Below are 19,277 nucleotides of genomic sequence, written 5' to 3'. Positions count from 1 at the left end.
GGTAGTTTGGTAGAATTTAAGATTTAAATCTTTACATATATACGTATGAAATGCTTATTATATTGAAACTTTATTTGAAAGATATATTACTAATGCAGACGCCGTATCGCACGAAAATCTTTTGTTAAAAAACTCTGGTGGTTACATTAACCCATTTATGCCTAGCGTCTAGAAAAAAGGCCTTGGCAAACAGCGTAGACCCACATGAGACGCCGCATGATGCGGCGTCTCATCAGGGTCTGCGATGTTTGCTTAAAGGAATTTTTAAAATAAATATTCTAAATATAGAAAAAAATATACTAGACATCCCTAATTTTGGAGATAAATTGAACCAAGGATGGGAGAGTCCACAAGGCATAAATGTGTTAATCGCCGTTATTAAGATCGGCGGCGGCTAAGTAATTTGTACTACTAAGGGCATGTATGCCATCAATTTTGTGATACCGCTTCTAGAAACGAACGAACGGATGGATGGAAACGCTACATTAATCTAGTCATATCAGGAATATGAGCGGTTGGAACTAGTCTCAAGTATTCATATATCAACATCAAAAGCCCAGATCCGTACATGCATTTGCTTCCGCTTACTAATTTTAGTACGTTTACTACTGGTTTTTGATAAAATACTTGTATATTACGTGCTTAATCCTTTTCATTGAACTTTATTATCAGCGTATGGTCAACACACCGGGAGTTATTTATCAAATGAACGCGGTAGTATAGTTGCGGATGATACTATCGCTAAATGGTACGAGTTGACCTCCACACTCTCCCTTGTACCCATGCCCTCTGTTTATACTAGCATGACGGCTTGAATAACTGAACTTTATTTTTATTCAATGTTTAATGCGAATGTACATTACGTCGCGCTCAGTACTGGCGTAAAGTTACCTTACTTAAGGTGCATTTTTAGCCGTTGACTCTTGATTCTTTGTGGCAGTTATTCTTCCGAATTTTAAAGCTAACATATCAAAACACGCAGAATTGATTTATCTTTTCGACGAGATAAGTATTGCTTTGGAGACATGTTGCAGGACAACTAGATTTCTTATTAAACTGAAACATCCTTTATCTATTTACAATTACTGTTTAATTGACGATTTTATCTTAAGTTATTAAAGAGATTTTATAAATGAAAGTGTAATGTTTGTAACAACTATGCGAGGCAAACACTATGTGGTGAGATCATATGAGCCGCGTTCTGAGAAAACTGGGCTTAATGCATGTGCGTAAAGTGTCGTCCCAGATTTGCCTGTGCAGTACGCACAGGCTTATCAGTGACGACACTTTCCGCTTTTGTGGTATTTTTTGTTTCAAGGAAGTCCCTCCTTACCGAAAATCAAGTTAAGGCGGAAAGTGTCGTCCCTGATTAGCCTGTGCGGACTGCACAGGCTAATCTGGGACGACACTTTACGCACATACATGCCATTATGCCCAGTTTTCTCAGAACACGACCCATCTTAATTATCTTGATTATCTGCACTGTCTTGATTAGTAATGCCTCGGTCACACTGTCACGAATCATGCCGAAGAATGAGCTACTATTCAATCGGCTACGAATGACTACGAAATTGTCAAAATTCGTAGGCCGCTACGATTTCCGTACGGAGCACAACGAATTTACCATCAAAATGTTGGAAAACGAACAAGGAAAGGTACGGACCTCTACTAATCGACGCGATTTAGTACGGAGCGCCACGAATCGGTACGATCAAAGTACGAATCCGCTACGGTCTGGTACGATTAAGTACGATGCTACGCGAATCAGTACGATCTTATTACGGATCCGCTACGGTCTAGTACGGCTAAGTACGAACTAGAACGGTCCGCTACGAAGCAGTGGGAAATGCAACGGACTGGTACGGACAGGTAGGAACGATCTACGATTGAACATTGCGCCCACAGCCTCTTGTATTATCATACACAAAATGCCTTCCAAAAAGAGAACATGCAAGCAGCAGCAACAGCGCGTAACAGAAATAATGAAATCAGCAGTGTCTGGGGAAGAGTCTACCTCCGCCATCCAAAACCAAGAGCCGGGTCGTCTTAAAAGCTAGTCTCTTTTCCACCACTTCCTTTTTCATCTCTGGCCAGATAAAGTATGTAATCATTGATGTACACCTATAGATTATGCTTAGGCAAGTATGATGAATTTTGTATTTTATTATGTCGGCTATTAATTTAACAATTATTAAATCATGTAAAAAAGCAAGATTCAAAAGGCATATGAGGCAGACACTTACCTGCAAATAAAAAAATGGATTACTAGTAAGTTCAAATTCTAATATTTTCAAAATACGTAACATTTGCACAAAGATATACTAGTTATACGATATTGAATCATTATTACCTCTGTGCATATCTTCAAGCAGCTCTACTACGGCCTCTGCATTTTGTGCCATATCAATATCCAAGTGTAACAAATTTATCGCAAACGCAATTTGCTGGCAGTTCATGATTGTGAACTCAACAAATACAAGTACGGTTGCTTTATAATTTCAATGATGTATTTTAGTAGCAATTTATTGTATTCATATATATATCAAAAACGCAATATCGATAAGTGTTTGTTGGAGGATAGTTTTTCGAGACAATGTCATTTATTGTTTACTTAGGGGGTAATTACTAGTGCCTGATAAGGATTCCGACATAAAAGTGTTTTAATCGATGTTCATTGAGACCTTCCTTATAATTCCAGTTTCATCAAAAAAGTTTCAAACTCGGGATAAACACAAATATGTCACGCAGCAAATGCCGTTGCTAACGACTACTGAGATATCGTGTTTTGGCCGGTTTCGTTGCCATGACGACTCCGGATGTATTGACACGAGACTCACGTGCGACAAAATTGCGCATTGCAAAGACCAGTCTGACGAGAGGGGTTGTGGTAAGCAGCAAATATATGTTATGCTCAAATAAAAAAAAGCTTACATGTATGCAATCCATCGTGAATATCTTTAAGTTACATTTACGTCGACAGTAAGTTTGTTTATATTGCCGCTTGTGGACTACATGGTAAAAAAACATATTCTTTAAGAATCTATGTACTTTGAAATGATGACAATACATGTATATATTTATTGGTACGTAAAGATGATACAATGCAATATCTTCGGAATATAACAAATTTGAATTTCAATCACTTTTATTTAGCTTTTTAACTTTTTCAAGACCGATATAAGAACATACTGTATTTTTGTTGTTTATATTGAACATATAACATACTACCGAAAAGAAATATTGATTTATTATATGGTTCTTATGTCCACTTCTCATTAGACGGAATCATAGACAGTTGCTTGAGTAACACAAGCCAGCCGGTTATATCCGCGGCCTCTTTTCTTTCATGCAGTGCTTTGATTATTTTTTTCGTTTCAGCTCTATACATCTTCAAAAGTAAGGCGTGGAGACCTGGTCATCAAACATTTCCATTCAACGTCTCACTATATGTTTATGTATTGCTTTCTGTGTTATTAAATGTTTTGATTGCTTATTGGTAAACGATGACGCAGTGTTATTTATTGATTAATTATTTTTGTGATAATAAATTTATTGATGTGTTTACATAATATTGTGTTTGTCTCTATCCTATATCAGACGTGGTATAAATATGTTTTTGGTTACTCATCGTAGTTTTTAACAAATCAAACATAAATTTTGTGTACGTACATGTCAAACCTAGCAAACACACATATACAAATACATATATAATAAATATATGAAAGGGGTCAATGTTATAATTTAACGGGCGGAATCTTTCTCTATGTAATGCAGCTCGCGATGACTATCACGTATTGTGTTTGTGAGTGTTTGTCAAGTAGGTTTGTCACTTTTCATTAATCAATTTTATATCCATTTTAAATGATATGTGCGTATCAAAAATGGTACATAAGAATTTTACAAGTAAAACACATTGAAAAGCCTTTCATCTACTTCAATTCCAAGAACTGTGACATCGTTTCCAATTGTATTAGTGGTCAATTTCTATATAAAACATTCTCAGAATAAGTCGTTGATTTAAAAGCCATAGAGAAACAGCAGCTTATGAAAAGAACAACATTATGGTACGAAAAACATAATTTATTCGAGTATTATCCAATAAAATACGTCATTGATAAATATATACAAAGTTGTATAAAAATGGAGATTCAAACGCTCGTGGTATCAAAGCAGCAAGCATTATAACAATTGCAATGTAAAATGTATGAACTTGCGTTCATAAGATTGAATTCACTGTAAATGACGACATGTCCTTTAAACCCTCCCCAAAATGTTTATGCAAATATTTTGCACATTATTATCAAAGCAGGTATGATTTAATATACATTTTCAATTTTCGCACTTAAATATAATCATCTTTACATACATTTTATTTCAATATATGTTTCGAAAAAAGTTTCAATATCTTCATGTAAATGTAAGTATGGTTAGTGCTGAATGATACTAATTAAAAAATAAATAAAAACCAACAATAACATTAACACCCTGATCAATGAATGTAGGAAAAAATGACGATGGCTGCACCAATATCACATCTCATGATCACGAAAGTTACGAATTAAAAAGATTGTTTAAATTAGAAAAACGGTAAAAATAAACTTAAAGACTTTTCTTAAATTTCGCCGAGACAGGTATGATTCATTCGTAAAAACCTCTAAAATAATATGTTCATCACCCAATTATAATTTTGTTATCAAACTCGACACACTCTCTCTTGACCGGATGAAAAACGGACGTAATTTTGTCGCCCTTACACTCCATCTGCAGCGTCACGCGCTCTTCGTCACAGGTGACGTAATACGGCGACCATTCGCGGCCGGCCCAGGCCCAAGCCGTCTGGAAGTCCGGAGCAGGATGCGTGACGTACGGAACACGGGACACAGTGAGACGCCCCCGAACACTGGTTTGCTTCGTAATCGCCTGGTTCAAAATAAGGATCATGCTAAATATTCAGGGGAACCTTGAATATGAACCGTGCTCTGTGAAAAAGGGGTTCAATGCATGCGCGTAAAGTGTCGTCCCAGATTAGCATGTGAAGTCCGCACAGGCCAATCAGGGACGACACTTTCCGCCTTAACTGGATTTTTGCTTAGAAGAGACTTTCTGAAAACGAAAAATACCATAAACGCGGAATGTGTCGTCCATGATTAGCCTATGCGGACTGCACAGGCTAATCTGAGACAACATTTTGCGCACATGCATTAAACCCCTTTTTCACAGAGCACCACCCATACCTAAAGGCTATGTTTTGTTATAAATTCAACCCTGTTATATTCTTATGTTACTGACTTTGTTATTGATACAATTATATATAAACTAATGAGATGATAAAGATGTGAAGTGTTCTATGAAATTTGAATACATGTACATATGTGTATAGGACATACGGACAATCAGAAATGATAAATTACGGCGGGTATCACTGGAATCAGATAAACATAGAGATTGTAAATTGCGACAGTCAACGAATTTCACTCACATGGGCTTTTAGGCACAGTTTGTCCGATAGTGCAGACGATATCTTTGAACGGTTCGCATTTCCCGGATTTCTTGTCAAACAGCAACGGATACGGACACTCCCTTGTTTCCATGGTTGCGTTTCCGGAGGGCAGCTGGACGCATTCGGAGTATTTTGCACAGTTGCTCACATCGGGTTCAGTTGTTCCCGGCTTGCACGGAGATGTACGCTTCCCATTGTCAACCGTTGAACCTGGAAAAATCATAATTGAAACAAATACGTATGGTTTCAACTACACATGTCTGTTATCATACTGATAAATAGTTTCTTCTACATAAAATGGTTCTTCAGTGGTCAATTAGTACTAGTTAAAGATTGAAAAAAAACATGTTATGCACTGAGGTCATAAAAAGCCACTACGGTTAAGTCATATTGACTTGTATACCGTTATTACGAGCTGAGCCATGGTAATCACATTCAACTCAATAAAGTACTTACAGTCATCGAGCTCGGAACCGATGGGAACGCAGTCGGTGAGCAGAGGGCCAGATAAGATGCGTATTTGCGTAAAATACGCATGAAAAAAATGAAAATACACATTACTTTAAAATTTGTTGAGTAAAACAACTCCTAGCTAAATTCGGATTACGCATCATATGCAATTTCTAGGCGTATAAGCCGCGTATACATGCACCTTAATTAATGTAAATATGAATGGCTCCCGTCCTTGTGTCCACACTGGTAAAAACGTAGTGAAATCACCATCTATGTATAGACTGTGGTTCCCGACCTAATTTACTCCACAGTCAGAACGGTATCATTTCATTTTGACCCACGATAAAGGCCGATGTTGACACAAGGGGCTCCCCGCTGCAATGTTGAGAATCAATATACGCTTATGGTGAAAACATTTTACATCACATTCGCTAAAACCCGAATCGCCCAACTTCAAGCATATGATATTTACTATCACTTCATCTCGTGTGGCACTATGGAAAAACCTTTTTCTTCACTCACTTTTTAAATGACAGCCGAAATACACATATAATAAACAAGTTTTACGGATACTACCCGCTTACCATTCAGATAACGTGACTAAGCACATGTTTAACCTGTTAGATATATTGAAATCCAGTATAAAATCAATAAATCCACTTGAATCAAAATGTAATGCGAAAACTTGCTGCTTGCTTGTTTTTCATATGAGTAGTAATGGCGATCCAGTTAAAAATGGTCGATTTATTAAGTAGCTTGCCAAATCAAGACTGAAAAAGAGATTAATGGCTGCCTGTAAGCCAAGGGCAAAAAAAAGAACAAGAGGGCCATGATGGCCCTGAATCGTTCACCTGACTAACCTTGCTACATCAACTTAAATTTTATCAGACCTATATACAATCCCAAGCCAGATTTCATTAATTAATACATTCTGACAAAATTTCATTAAGACGTGATGAAAACTGTGACATCTTTCATCTACACAAGGTTTTACTAGAATTGGCCCGGTGACCTAATTTTTTACCCCAGATGACCCAAATACAATCCCAACCCAGATTTCATCAAGATTAACATTCTGGCCAAATTTCATAAAGATTGGATGAAAACTGTGACCTCTACTGTCTACAAAAGATTTTTTAAACTTTGACAGTGACCTAGTTTTTGACCCTAGATGACCCAAATTCAATCCCAACCCAGATTTTAACAAGCAAATTTGTTGAATTGATATCCCCTGCCAATATGCTTCTTGATACAAAACGGTTATATTTGACATCAGTGTTTTTTTTCAGGTTGGGGGAAAGGGGTCGGGTCCCCTGAGGGGGGGGGGAAATATGCGCGTAAAAGGGGAAAAAGGGGAAATTTCAATGCTTAGCAAGTAACAGAACAAAATCAAGTTTTTGTACAATAATTCACCATACATAAAGACAAAAACATTATTCCAACTCTTTTTTATCAACATGTTATGTTTATGTTAAGTTCAACATTTCTTTGCTTTTCTGCGAATTTGTCAATTATTCTGATGACCTCCTCTTCACCAAGTCTCTCCGTGTGCAGACATAGTCTTATCAGGGACTCAAGTGTAGCTTCCCCAAGCCTGTTTTGTGTGGTGTACAAAGCAAGTTAAATGAGGCATTGATTAAAATTGAATTACACTTCTGAGAGGACATTTTTTTTTTACATATTTTGGGGAAAAATATATACTCTAGAGATGGGGGAATGGGGCTGAATAACGCCGAATATTTCATCCCAAAAAAACACTGGACACTGAAAAAAGCATTTTTTCAAGATACAAAGGGCCATAACTCCGTAATTAACAAATGGTGTACAATGTCATTTGGCGTGCATCATCCTCTTATCCATATATATACTCATACCAAGTTTCAATGAAATCCGCCAGAGCACTTCCAAGATATGGCTCCGGACACACACAAAAAGCATTTTTTCAAGATACAAAGGGCCATAACTCCGTTATTTACATATGGTTTACAATGCCATTTGGCGTGCATCATCCTCTTATCCATATATATATATATATACTCATACCAAGTTTCAATGAAATCCGCCAAAGCACTTCCAAGATATGGCTCCGGACGGACGGAAAGACGGACGGATGGAAAGACGGACGGACGGACAACGCCAAAACAATATCCCTCGGCCTATGGCGGGGGATAACAAGACAAACATTCTGACCATATTTCATTAAGATCTTATGAAAACTGTGACCTCTATTGTCTACACAAGGTTTTTTTTATGATTTGACCTAGAGACCTAGTTTTTGACCGCAGATGACCCAAATACAACCCCAACCCAGATTTCATGAAGATAAACATTCAGACCAAATTTCATAAAGATGGGATGAAAACTGTGACCTCTATTGTCTACAGAAGGTTTTTTATTATTTGACCTAGTTACCTAGTTTTTTACCCCAGATGACCCAAATACAATCCCAACTCAGATTTCATCAGGATAAACATTTTGACCAAATTTCATAAAGAATTGATGAAAACTGTGACCTCTATTGTCTACACAAGGTTTTTCTATTGTCTTCACAAGGTTTTTCTATTATTTGACATAGTGACCTAGTTTTTGACCCCAGATGACCCAAATACAACCCCAACCCAGATTTCATCGAGATAAACATTCTGACCAAATTTCATAAAGATTGGATGAAAACTGTGACCTCTATTGTCTACACAAGGTTTTTCTATTATTTGACCTAGCAACCTAGTTTTTTATCCCAGATGACCCAAATACAATCCCAACCCAGATTTCATCAAGATAAATATTCTGACCAAATTTCATACAGATTGAATGAAAACTGTGACCTCTATTGTCTACACAAGGTTTTACTATTGTCTACATAAGGTTTTTCTATTATTTGATCTAGTGACCTAGTTTTTGACCCCAGATGACCCAAATACAATCCCAACCCAGATTTTATCAAGATAAACATTCTGACCAAATTTAATAAACATTGGATGAAAACTGTGACCTCTATTGTCTACACAAGGTTTTTCTATTATTTGACCAAGTGACCTAGTTTTTGACCTCAGATGACCCAAATACTATCCCAACCCAGATTTCATCAAGATAATTATTTGGACCAAATTTCATTTAGATTGGATGAAAACTGTGACCTCTACAGTCTACACAAACAAATTTGTTGACGGACGGACGCACATACGCAAGCACACACAACGGACGCCGGACATCACACAGTCACACAAGCTCACCATGTCACTTTGTGACAGGTGAGCTAAAAACTGTTAAATAAAACATAAGTTTGCTTAATTGTGTACATGACTGCTTGTTATAGTGAGTTAACACTACATGTACAATTAATTATTAATTCTGATCTTTTGAACATAAATACTCATTAAAATTATCGAAGTTTGATTTTTACTCATCAATTAAAAATTTCATGAGTGAAATACCCCTCTGCTGAAAAAATTATCTGGAGCTCTGTCGGTGAGTCCCGCTCCAATGACGATCCCGTTGGGACACGTGTATGTAACCCGCCGGCCCAGGAGGCACATAAGCGCAGTCGAGCAGTCGTCTGCACTGCGCTTCCACTTGATAGCGCTCCCGGCCGCCTTTCCCGGCGAGCAAGCGTCGTCGGTATCTTGACCGTTTATTCGCACTGTTGTCAAAAGTAGTAACATAGCGGCCGCGGCCATTTCAAGTACGTTGAGTCCCATCATATTTTATATTTCAATAAAGAGTAAGGCGATGATAAAATGAATAAATTCTGATTAAACAAAGATTCTTAAGTGTTATAATAGTTTGTCGTTTAGTGGTGGTTGTTGGTGATCCATATGTCCGTACTTAAAAATCCTTCTCCTTGTCCCCTTTATATACTCCATATCGTCCCTCCTGATAACACTCTAGAACACGCAAAGTTCCACTTTCTGTCACTTCTGCGTGGAAAACAAGGTGTGCATGAGTTTGATTGGAAAGGATGTGACGTCAGAGTGCAAACTTTGAACGGGCGAGGGTGTATTGCATCAACTTGTCCTGACTTAATGTGCGAAGAATGCTAATCAAATGATAACTACAGTGGCGTATCTAGTTTTGATTTAAAATTCATAATAACCGCCTACAGAATAAACGGAACGAAGAGAAGACCTTTGCTTATAAATCAACATTTTGTTAAATATGTTTTATTACATATACTATATGAGGATTTGAAGAGTTTTTAGAACTAAGCTGTATATGTTTGATTCGGGTGCGCTGATTAAAGATACGCCCTTGGTTCAATATCGGCAGTATACCTAGTTACTGAAATATGTGTTTAGGAATCGGCTACCTAATGACTACGGGTATGCGTGATGCACCGGTTATATACAATTTTGAAACGTGCTCTACTCCCAGAAATGCATCACTAATGGACCCGTGATACAAATTGCGTCGTTAATATCGGCATTATGACCCCTCGCGAAAGGATTACATTGGCATGGGGTTAATCAAGACATGAATGTTGCATAGCCAAAATTAGCCATGTCACCCTGCAATCACGATGATGTTAAATTTCTCGGTATTCATGCCAAGAATACCAAGCGTCTGGGGGTGCCGATCGTTCCGAAGAAAAAAAAAATCATCGACTTTACGTATGGAGTAACGCATTTTCCACACAGTTGATTACAGAACAATGACATTTGTATCAATCGATTTTATTCTTAGAAAAAAAACGAAAATTATTAACATCACTAATTTTAACAGAGATATAGGTTGATGAAGTTACTCGGAAAATAGTCTAAGGTTCTCGCATACAACTTCACATGATTAAAATGTATTTGAAAACATTGAAGCGGTTATAAGATTATCCTTTGCACGGTAGTTTGGTAGAATTTAAGATTTAAATCTTAACATATATACGTATGAAATGCTTATTATATTGAAACTTTATTTGAAAGATATATTACTAATGCAGTCGCCGTATCGCACGAAAATCTTTTGTTAAAAAACTCTGGTGGTTACATTAACCCATTTATGCCTAGCGTCTAGAAAAAAGGCCTTGGCAAACAGCGTAGACCCAGATGAGACGCCGCATGATGCGGCGTCTCATCAGGGTTTGCGATGTTTGCTGTAAGGAATTTTTGAAAGAAATATTCTAAATATAGAAAAAAATATACTAGACATCCCTAATTTTGGAGATAAATTGAACCAATTTAGAAGGATGGGAGAGTCCACAAGGCATACATGTGTTAATCGCCGTTATTAAGATCGGCGGCGGCTAAGTAATTTGTACTACTAAGGGCATGTATGCAGTCAATTTTGTGATACCGCTTCTAGAAACGAACGAACGGATGGATGGAAACGCTACATTAATCTAGTCATATCAGGAGTATGAGCGGTTGGAACTAGTCTCAAGTATTCATATATCAACATCGAAAGCCCAGATATGTACATGCATTTGCTTCCGCTTACTAATTTTAGTACGTTTACTACTGGTTTTTGATAAAATACTTGTATATTACGTGCTTAATCCTTTTCATTGAACTTTATTATCAGCGTATGGTCAACACACCGGGAGTTATTTATCAAATGAACGCGGTAGTATAGTTGCGGATGATACTATCGCTAAATGGTACGAGTTGACCTCCACACTCTCCCTTGTACCCATGCCCTCTGTTTATACTAGCATGACGGCTTGAATAACTGAACTTTATTTTTATTCAATGTTTAATGCGAATGTACATTACGTCGCGCTCAGTACTGGCGTAAAGTTACCTTACTTAAGGTGCATTTTTAGCCGTTGACTCTTGATTCTTTGTGGCAGTTATTCTTCCGAATTTTAAAGCTAACATATCATAACACGCAGAATTGATTTATCTTTTCGACGAGATAAGTATTGTTTTGGAGACATGTTGCAGGACAACTAGATTTCTTATTAAACTGAAACATCCTTTATCTATTTACAATTACTGTTTAATTGACGATTTTATCTTAAGTTATTAAAGAGATTTTATAAATGAAAGTGTAATGTTTGTAACAACTATGCGAGGCAAACACTATGTGGTGAGATCATATGAGCCGCGTTCTGAGAAAACTGGGCTTAATGCATGTGCGTTAAGTGTCGTCCCAGATTTGCCTGTGCAGTACGCACAGGCTTATCAGTGACGACACTTTCCGCTTTTGTGGTATTTTTTGTTTCAAGGAAGCCCCTCCTTACCGCAAATCAGGTAAAGGCGGAAAGTGTCGTCCCTGATTAGCCTGTGCGGACTGCACAGGCTAATCTGGGACGACACTTTACGCACATACATGCCATTATGCCCAGTTTTCTCAGAACACGACCCATCTTAATTATCTTGATTATCTGCACTGTCTTGATTAGTAATGCCTCGGTCACACTGTCACGAATCATGCCGAAGAATGAGCTACGATTCAATCGGCTACGAATGACTACGAAATTGTCAAAATTCGTAGGCCGCTACGATTTCCGTACGGAGCACAACGAATTTACCATCAAAATGTTGGAAAACGAACAAGGAAAGGTACGGACCTCTACTTATCGACGCGATTTAGTACGGAGCGCCACGAATCGGTACGATCAAAGTACGAATCCGCTACGGTCTGGTACGATTAAGTACGATGCTACGCGAATCAGTACGATCTTATTACGTATCCGCTACGGTCTAGTACGGCTAAGTACGAACTAGAACGGTCCGCTACGAAGCAGTGGGAAATGCAACGGACTGGTACGGACAGGTAGGAATGATCTACGATTGAACATTGCGCCCACAGCCTCTTGTATTATCATACACAAAATGCCTTCCAAAAAGAGAACATGCAAGCAGCAGCAACAGCGCGTAACAGAAATAATGAAATCAGCCGTGTCTGGGGAAGAGTCTACCTCCGCCATCCAAAACCAAGAGCCGGGTCGTCTTAAAAGCCAGTCTCTTTTCCACCACTTCCTTTTTCTTCTCTGGCCAGATAAAGTATGTAATCATTAATGTACACCTATAGATTATGCTTAGGCAAGAATGATGAATTTTGTATTTTATTATGTCGGCTATTAATTTAACAATTATTAAATCATGTAAAAAAGCAAGATTCAAAAGGCATATGAGGCAGACACTTACCTGCAAATAAAAAAAATGGATTACTAGTAAGTTCAAATTCTAATATTTTCAAAATACGTAACATTTGCACAAAGATATACTAGTTATACGATATTGAATCATTATTACCTCTGTGCATATCTTCAAGCAGCTCTACTACGGCCTCTGCATTTTGTGCCATATCAATATCCAAGTGTAACAAATTTATCGCAAACGCAATTTGCTGGCAGTTCATGATTGTGAACTCAACAAATACAAGTACGGTTGCTTTATAATTTCAATGATGTATTTTAGTAGCAATTTATTGTATTCATATATACATTGTTATATATATATATATATATATATATATATATATATATATATATATATATATATATATATATATATATATATATATATATATATATATATATATATATATATATATATATATATATATCAAAAACGCAATATCGATAAGTGTTTGTTGGAGGATAGTTTTTCGAGACAATGTCATTTATTGTTTACTTAGGGGGTAATTACTAGTGCCTGATAAGGATCCCGACATAAAAGTGTTTTAATCGATGTTCATTGAGACCTTCCTTATAATTCCAGTTTCATCAAAAAAGTTTCAAACTCGGGATAAACACAAATATGTCACGCAGCAAATGCCGTTGCTAACGACCACTGAGATATCGTGTTTTGGCCGGTTTCGTTGCCATGACGACTCCGGATGTATTGACACGAGACTCACGTGCGACAAAATTGCGCATTGCAAAGACCAGTCCGACGAGAGGGGTTGTGGTAAGCAGCAAATATATGTTATGCTCAAATAAAAAAAGCTTACATGTATGCAATTCATCATGAATATCTTTAAGTTATACATTACGTCGACAGTAAGTTTGTTTATATTGCCGCTTGTGGACTACATGGTAAAAAAAAATCATATTCTTTAAGAATCTATGTACGTTTGAAATGATGACAATACATGTATATATTTATTGGTACGTAAAGATGATACAATGCAATATCTTCGGAATATAACAAATTTGAATTTTAATCTCTGTTATTTAGGTGCGGTGAAGTTGGCTCGCCGTTCGACGTTCGACATTAGCTCAACATTCAAATTACCGAACGTCGAGCTGGCTCGGCATTCCAGCTCGACATTCAGTTCGGCATTCGAATATAGTGTTGTATGCTTATTTTCGAATGTCGAGCTTGCTCGGCATTCCAGCTCGACATTCAGTTCGGCATTCGCATACATTGTTGTATGCTTATTTTCGAATGTCGAGCTGGCTCGGCATTCCAGCTCGACATTCAGTTCGACATTCGGATATAGTGTTGTACAATTTTTTTTGAATGTCGAGCTGGCTCGGCATTCCAGCTCGACATTCAGGTCGGCATTCGCAAATAGTGTTGTATGCTTATTTTCGAATGTCGAGCTGGCTCGGCATTCCAGCTCGACATTCAGTTCGGCAATCGCATATAGTGGTGTATGCCTATTTTCGAATGTCGAGCTGGCTCGGCATTCCAGCTCGCCATTCAGTTCGACATTCGTATATAGTGTTGTACAATTTTGTTTTTGAATGTCGAGCTGGCTCGGCATTCCAGCTCGACATTCAGTTCGACATTCGTACATAGTGTTGTACAATAATTTTTGAAAGACGAGCTGGCTCGGCATTCCAGCTCGTCATTCAGTTCGACATTCGTATATAGTGTTGTACAATTTTTATTTGAATGTCGAGCTGGCTCGGCATTCCAGCTCGACATTCAGTTCGGAAATCGCATATAGTTTTGTATGCTTATTTTCGAATGTCGAGCTGGCTCGGCATTCCAGCTCGACATTCAGTTCGGCATTCGCATATAGTGTTATATGCTTAATTTCGAATGTCGAGTTGGCTCGGCATTCCAACTCGACATTCAGTTCGACATTGGGAGATAAGGTTGTACAATAATTTTTGAATGACGAGCTGGCTCGGCATTCCAGCTCGACATTCAGTTCGACATTCGGATATACTTTTGTACATTTTTTTAATGTCGAGCTAGCTCGGCATTCCAGCTGGACATTCAGATCGACATTCGGATATACTGTTGTAAAATAATTTTTGAATGACGAGCTGGCTCGGCATTCCAGCTCGACATTCAGTTCGGCATTCGCATATAGTGTTGTATGCTTATTTTCGAATGTCGAGCTGGCTCGGCATTCCAGCTCGACTTTCAGTTCGGCATTCGCATATAGTGTTGTATGCTTATTTTCGAATATCGAACTGGCTCGGCATTCCAGCTCGACATTCAGTTCGGCATTCGCATACAGTGTTGTATGCTTATTTTCGAATGTCGAGCTGGCTCGGCATTCCAGCTCGACATTCAGTTCGGCATTCGCATACAGTGTTGTATGCTTATTTTTGAATGTCGAGCTGGCTCGGCATTACAGCTCGACATTCAGTTACACATTTGGATATAGTGTTGTACAATTTTTTTTAATGTCGAGCTTGCTCGGCATTCCAGCTCGACATTCAGTTCGGCATTCGAAAATAGTGTTGTATGCTTATTTTCGAATGTCGAGCTGGCTCGGAATTCCAGCTCGACATTCAGTTCGGCATTCGCATATAGTGTTGTATGCTTATTTTCGAATGTCGAGCTGGCTCGGCATACCAGCTCGACATTCAGTTCGACATTCGTATATAGTGTTGTACATTTTTTTAAATGTCGAGCTGGTTCGGCATTCCAGCTCGACATTCAGTTCGACATTCGGATATAGTGTTGTGCAATATTTTTTGAATGACGAGCTGTCTCGGCATTCCAGCTCGACATTCAGTTCGACATTCGGAGATAGTATTGTATGCTTATTTTCGAATGTCGAGCAGGCTCGGCATTCCAGCTCGACATTCAGTTCGGTATTCGCATACAGTGTTGTATGCTTATTTTTGAATGACTAGCTGGCTCGGCATTCCAGCTCGACATTCAGTTGGACATTCGGAGAAAGTGATGTCCGATAATTTTTGAATGACGAGCTGGTTCGGCGTTCCAGCTCGACATTCAGTTCGACATTCCGATATACTATTGTTCATTTTTTTTAATGACGAGCTGGCTCGGCATTCCAGCTCGACATTCAGTTCGGCATTCGCATATAGTGTTGTATGCTTATTTTTGAATGACGAGCTGGCTCGGCATTCCAGCTCGACATTCAGTTCGGCATTCGCATACAGTGTTGTATGTTTATTTTTGAATGACGAGCTGGCTCGGCATTCCAGCTCGACATTCAGTTCGGCATTCGCTTACAGTGTTGTATGCTTATTTTTGAATGACGAGCTGGCTCAGCATTCCAGCTCGACATTCAGTTCGACATTCGGATATAGTGTTGTACAATAATTTTTGAATGACGAGCTGGCTCGGCATTCCAGCTCGACATTCAGTTCGACATTCGGAGATAGTGTTGTACAATAATTTTTGAATGACGAGCTGGCTCGGCATTCCAGCTCGACATTCAGTTCGACATTCGGAGAAAGTGTTGTACAATAATTTTTGAATGACGAGCTGGCTCGGCATTCGAGCTCGACATTCAGTTCGACATTCGAAGATAGTGTTGTAAAATAATTTTTGAATGACGAGCTGGCTCGGCATTCCAGCTCGACATTCAGTTCGGCATTCGCATATAGTGTTCTATGCATATTTTCGAATGTCGAGCTGGCTCGGCATTCCAGCTCGACATTCAGTTCGGCATTCGCATATAGTATTGTACAATAATTTTTAAATGTCGAGCTGACCGATGGACGACCAACCGATGACCGACGGACATTGACAGACAATCGACGATCGATGGACGGCAAACAGTTGGACGAGGGACGACCGATTGATGACCGATGGACGACCGAAGGTTGGGCGAGGGACGACACATGACGAACGACTGTTGGACGAGGGATAACAGATGGACGACTGACAGACGGATAAGGGACGACCGATGGACAACCAACGGACGGACAAGGGCATATGATGGACGACCGATGTACGGGCAACAGTTGGACGAGGGACGACCGATGGACGACCGATCGACGAGGGACGACCGATGGACGACCGACGGTTGAGCGAGGGATGTCATATGGACGAACGACGGTTGGATGAGGGACGACCGATTGACGACCGAGAGTCGACCGTTGGACGACGGTTGGACGACCGATGGACGAACTATGGACGACCGACGGTTGGGCGAGGAACGTCATATGGACGAACGACGGTTGGACGAGGGACGACCGATGGACGACCGATGGACAACCGATGGACGACCGACTGTTGGGCGAGGGCCGACCGATGTATAACCGACGGCCGTCCATATGTCGTCCCTCTTCTAACCGTCGGATGTGCAACGGTCGTCCCTTGTCCAACCGTCGGCCGTCCATCGGTCGTCCCCCGCCAATTTAGAAACTATAGACAAAAAATCAAAAATGGTAATAATTATAATAATGATAATACTAATGGTGGTGATAATAATGGCAATGATGATATTGATGGTTAAGTTGATGTTGGTGATTAATATGATGCTGGAGTTAATGATGATGATGATAGCAATACTAATTATGGTTATAATAGGTCAAAATCTATACACTTAACGAAAGATATATACATATATATAATATATATATAGATATAGGTGCATCCAGAGCATTCCATCTTTCTGGCGACCGAGGTCAGAGAGGTCAACTAGTGGAGTTGTGTGTGAATGTCATAGTTCATTTACCGGTCATCGCTGCCTCTTTCACGACTACCTTATGTGCTGACCACCCCAGTGACCTTTCAGGGGAAAATAATTTAATTTTCAAAGTAGGTCAAATTTATCCAATTTTCGCCGAAGATTCACTATTATACACCAGTCCACGGTGGCCAATTAGACTATATCGTTTACTGCTATATAAAGGAGAATTATTTTACAATAATAAAAAATGAAAATCATATTAGATCCCTTATAATATAAAATAGATAAATGTGATTAGGTGTATCTTTCGTTAAGTGTATCCGAATGTCGAACTGAATGTCTAGCTGGAATGCCAAACCAGCTCGTCATTCAAAAAGTATTGATCAACACTATCTCCGAATGTCAAAATGAATGTCGAGCTGGAATGCCGAGCCAGCTCGACATTCGAAAATAAGCATACAACACTATATGCGAATGCCGAACTGAATGTGGAGCTGGAATGCCGAGCAAGCTCGACATTCGAAAATAAGCATACAACACTATTTGCGAATGCCGAACTGAATGTCGAGCTGGATTGCCGAGCCAGCTCGACATTCAAAAATTATTGTACAACACTATATCCGAATGTCGAACTGAATGTCGAGCTGGAATGCCGAGCCTGCTCGTCATTCAAAAATTATTGTACAACACTTTCTCCGAATGTCGAACTGAATGTCGAGCTGGAATGCCGAGCCAGCTCGGCATTCGAAAAGTATTGTACAACATTATCTCCGAATGTCGAACTGAATGTCGAGCTGGAATGCCGAGCCAGCGCGTCACTCAAAAATTATTGTACAACACTATATCCGAATGTCGAACTGAATGTCGAGCTGGAATGCCGAGCCTGCTCGTCATTCAAAAATTATTGTACAACACTTTCTTCGAATGTCGAACTGAATGTCGAGCTGGAATGCCGAGCCAGCTCGGAATTCGAAAAGTATTGTTTAACATTATCTCCGAATGTCGAACTGAATGTCGAGCTGGAATGCCGAGCCAGCTCGACATTCGAAAATAAGCATACAACACTATTTGCGAATGCCGAACTGAATGTCGAGCTGGAATGCCGAGCCAGCTCGTCATTCAAAAAAAAATTGTACAACACTATATCCGAATGTCTAACTGAATGTCGAGCTTGAATGCCGAGCCAGCTCGACATTAAAAAATAAGCATACAACACTGTGTGCGAATGCCGAACTGAATGTCGAGATGGAATGCCGAGCCAGCTCGACATTCGAAAATAAAAATACAACACTATATGCGAATGCCGAACTGAATGTCGAGCTGGAATGCCGAGCCAGCTCGACATTCGGTAATTTGAATGTTGAACTAATGTCGAACGGCGAACGGTGAGCCAACTTCACGCACCTCTGTTATTTAGCTTTTTAACTTTTTCAAGACCGATATAAGAACATCCTGTTTTTTTATTGTTTATATTGAACATATAACATACTACCGAAAAGAAATATTGATTTATTATATGGTTCTTATGTCCACTTCTCATTAGACGGAATCATAGACAGTTGCTTGAGTAACACAAGCCAACCGGTTATAT

At 39.0% G+C, this 19,277-nt stretch overlaps 2 protein-coding genes across 3 annotated transcripts in view; one reads left to right on the top strand and one right to left on the bottom strand.

Moving 5' to 3' along the window:
* LOC127844910 (uncharacterized) overlaps positions 1-19,277 on the bottom strand; it is a 33,049-nt gene that overhangs the window by 10,655 nt on the left and 3,117 nt on the right. Inside the window, exons 2-3 of one of the 2 annotated variants that reach the window (XM_052375461.1) lie at positions 5,480-5,710; positions 4,690-4,920 (exon numbers count right to left, since the gene is read on the bottom strand). The exons of the other annotated variant lie outside the window; for it this stretch is intronic. Coding sequence (XP_052231421.1) covers positions 4,784-4,920; positions 5,480-5,710 — 368 coding nt within the window. The 3' untranslated portion in view covers positions 4,690-4,783. Of the gene's footprint in view, positions 1-4,689; positions 4,921-5,479; positions 5,711-19,277 lie in introns of those variants that run through there. 2 annotated transcript variants of the gene reach the window in all.
* LOC127844909 (uncharacterized) overlaps positions 1-19,277 on the top strand; it is a 71,494-nt gene that overhangs the window by 51,919 nt on the left and 298 nt on the right. The window lies entirely within an intron of this gene.

The sequence above is a fragment of the Dreissena polymorpha genome, chromosome 9 (assembly GCF_020536995.1).
Source record: "Dreissena polymorpha isolate Duluth1 chromosome 9, UMN_Dpol_1.0, whole genome shotgun sequence".
NCBI classification, from domain to species: domain Eukaryota; kingdom Metazoa; phylum Mollusca; class Bivalvia; order Myida; family Dreissenidae; genus Dreissena; species Dreissena polymorpha.
The sequence above is the reverse complement of the archived record's forward strand: the minus strand, read 5'-3'. Positions and strand labels throughout refer to the sequence as shown.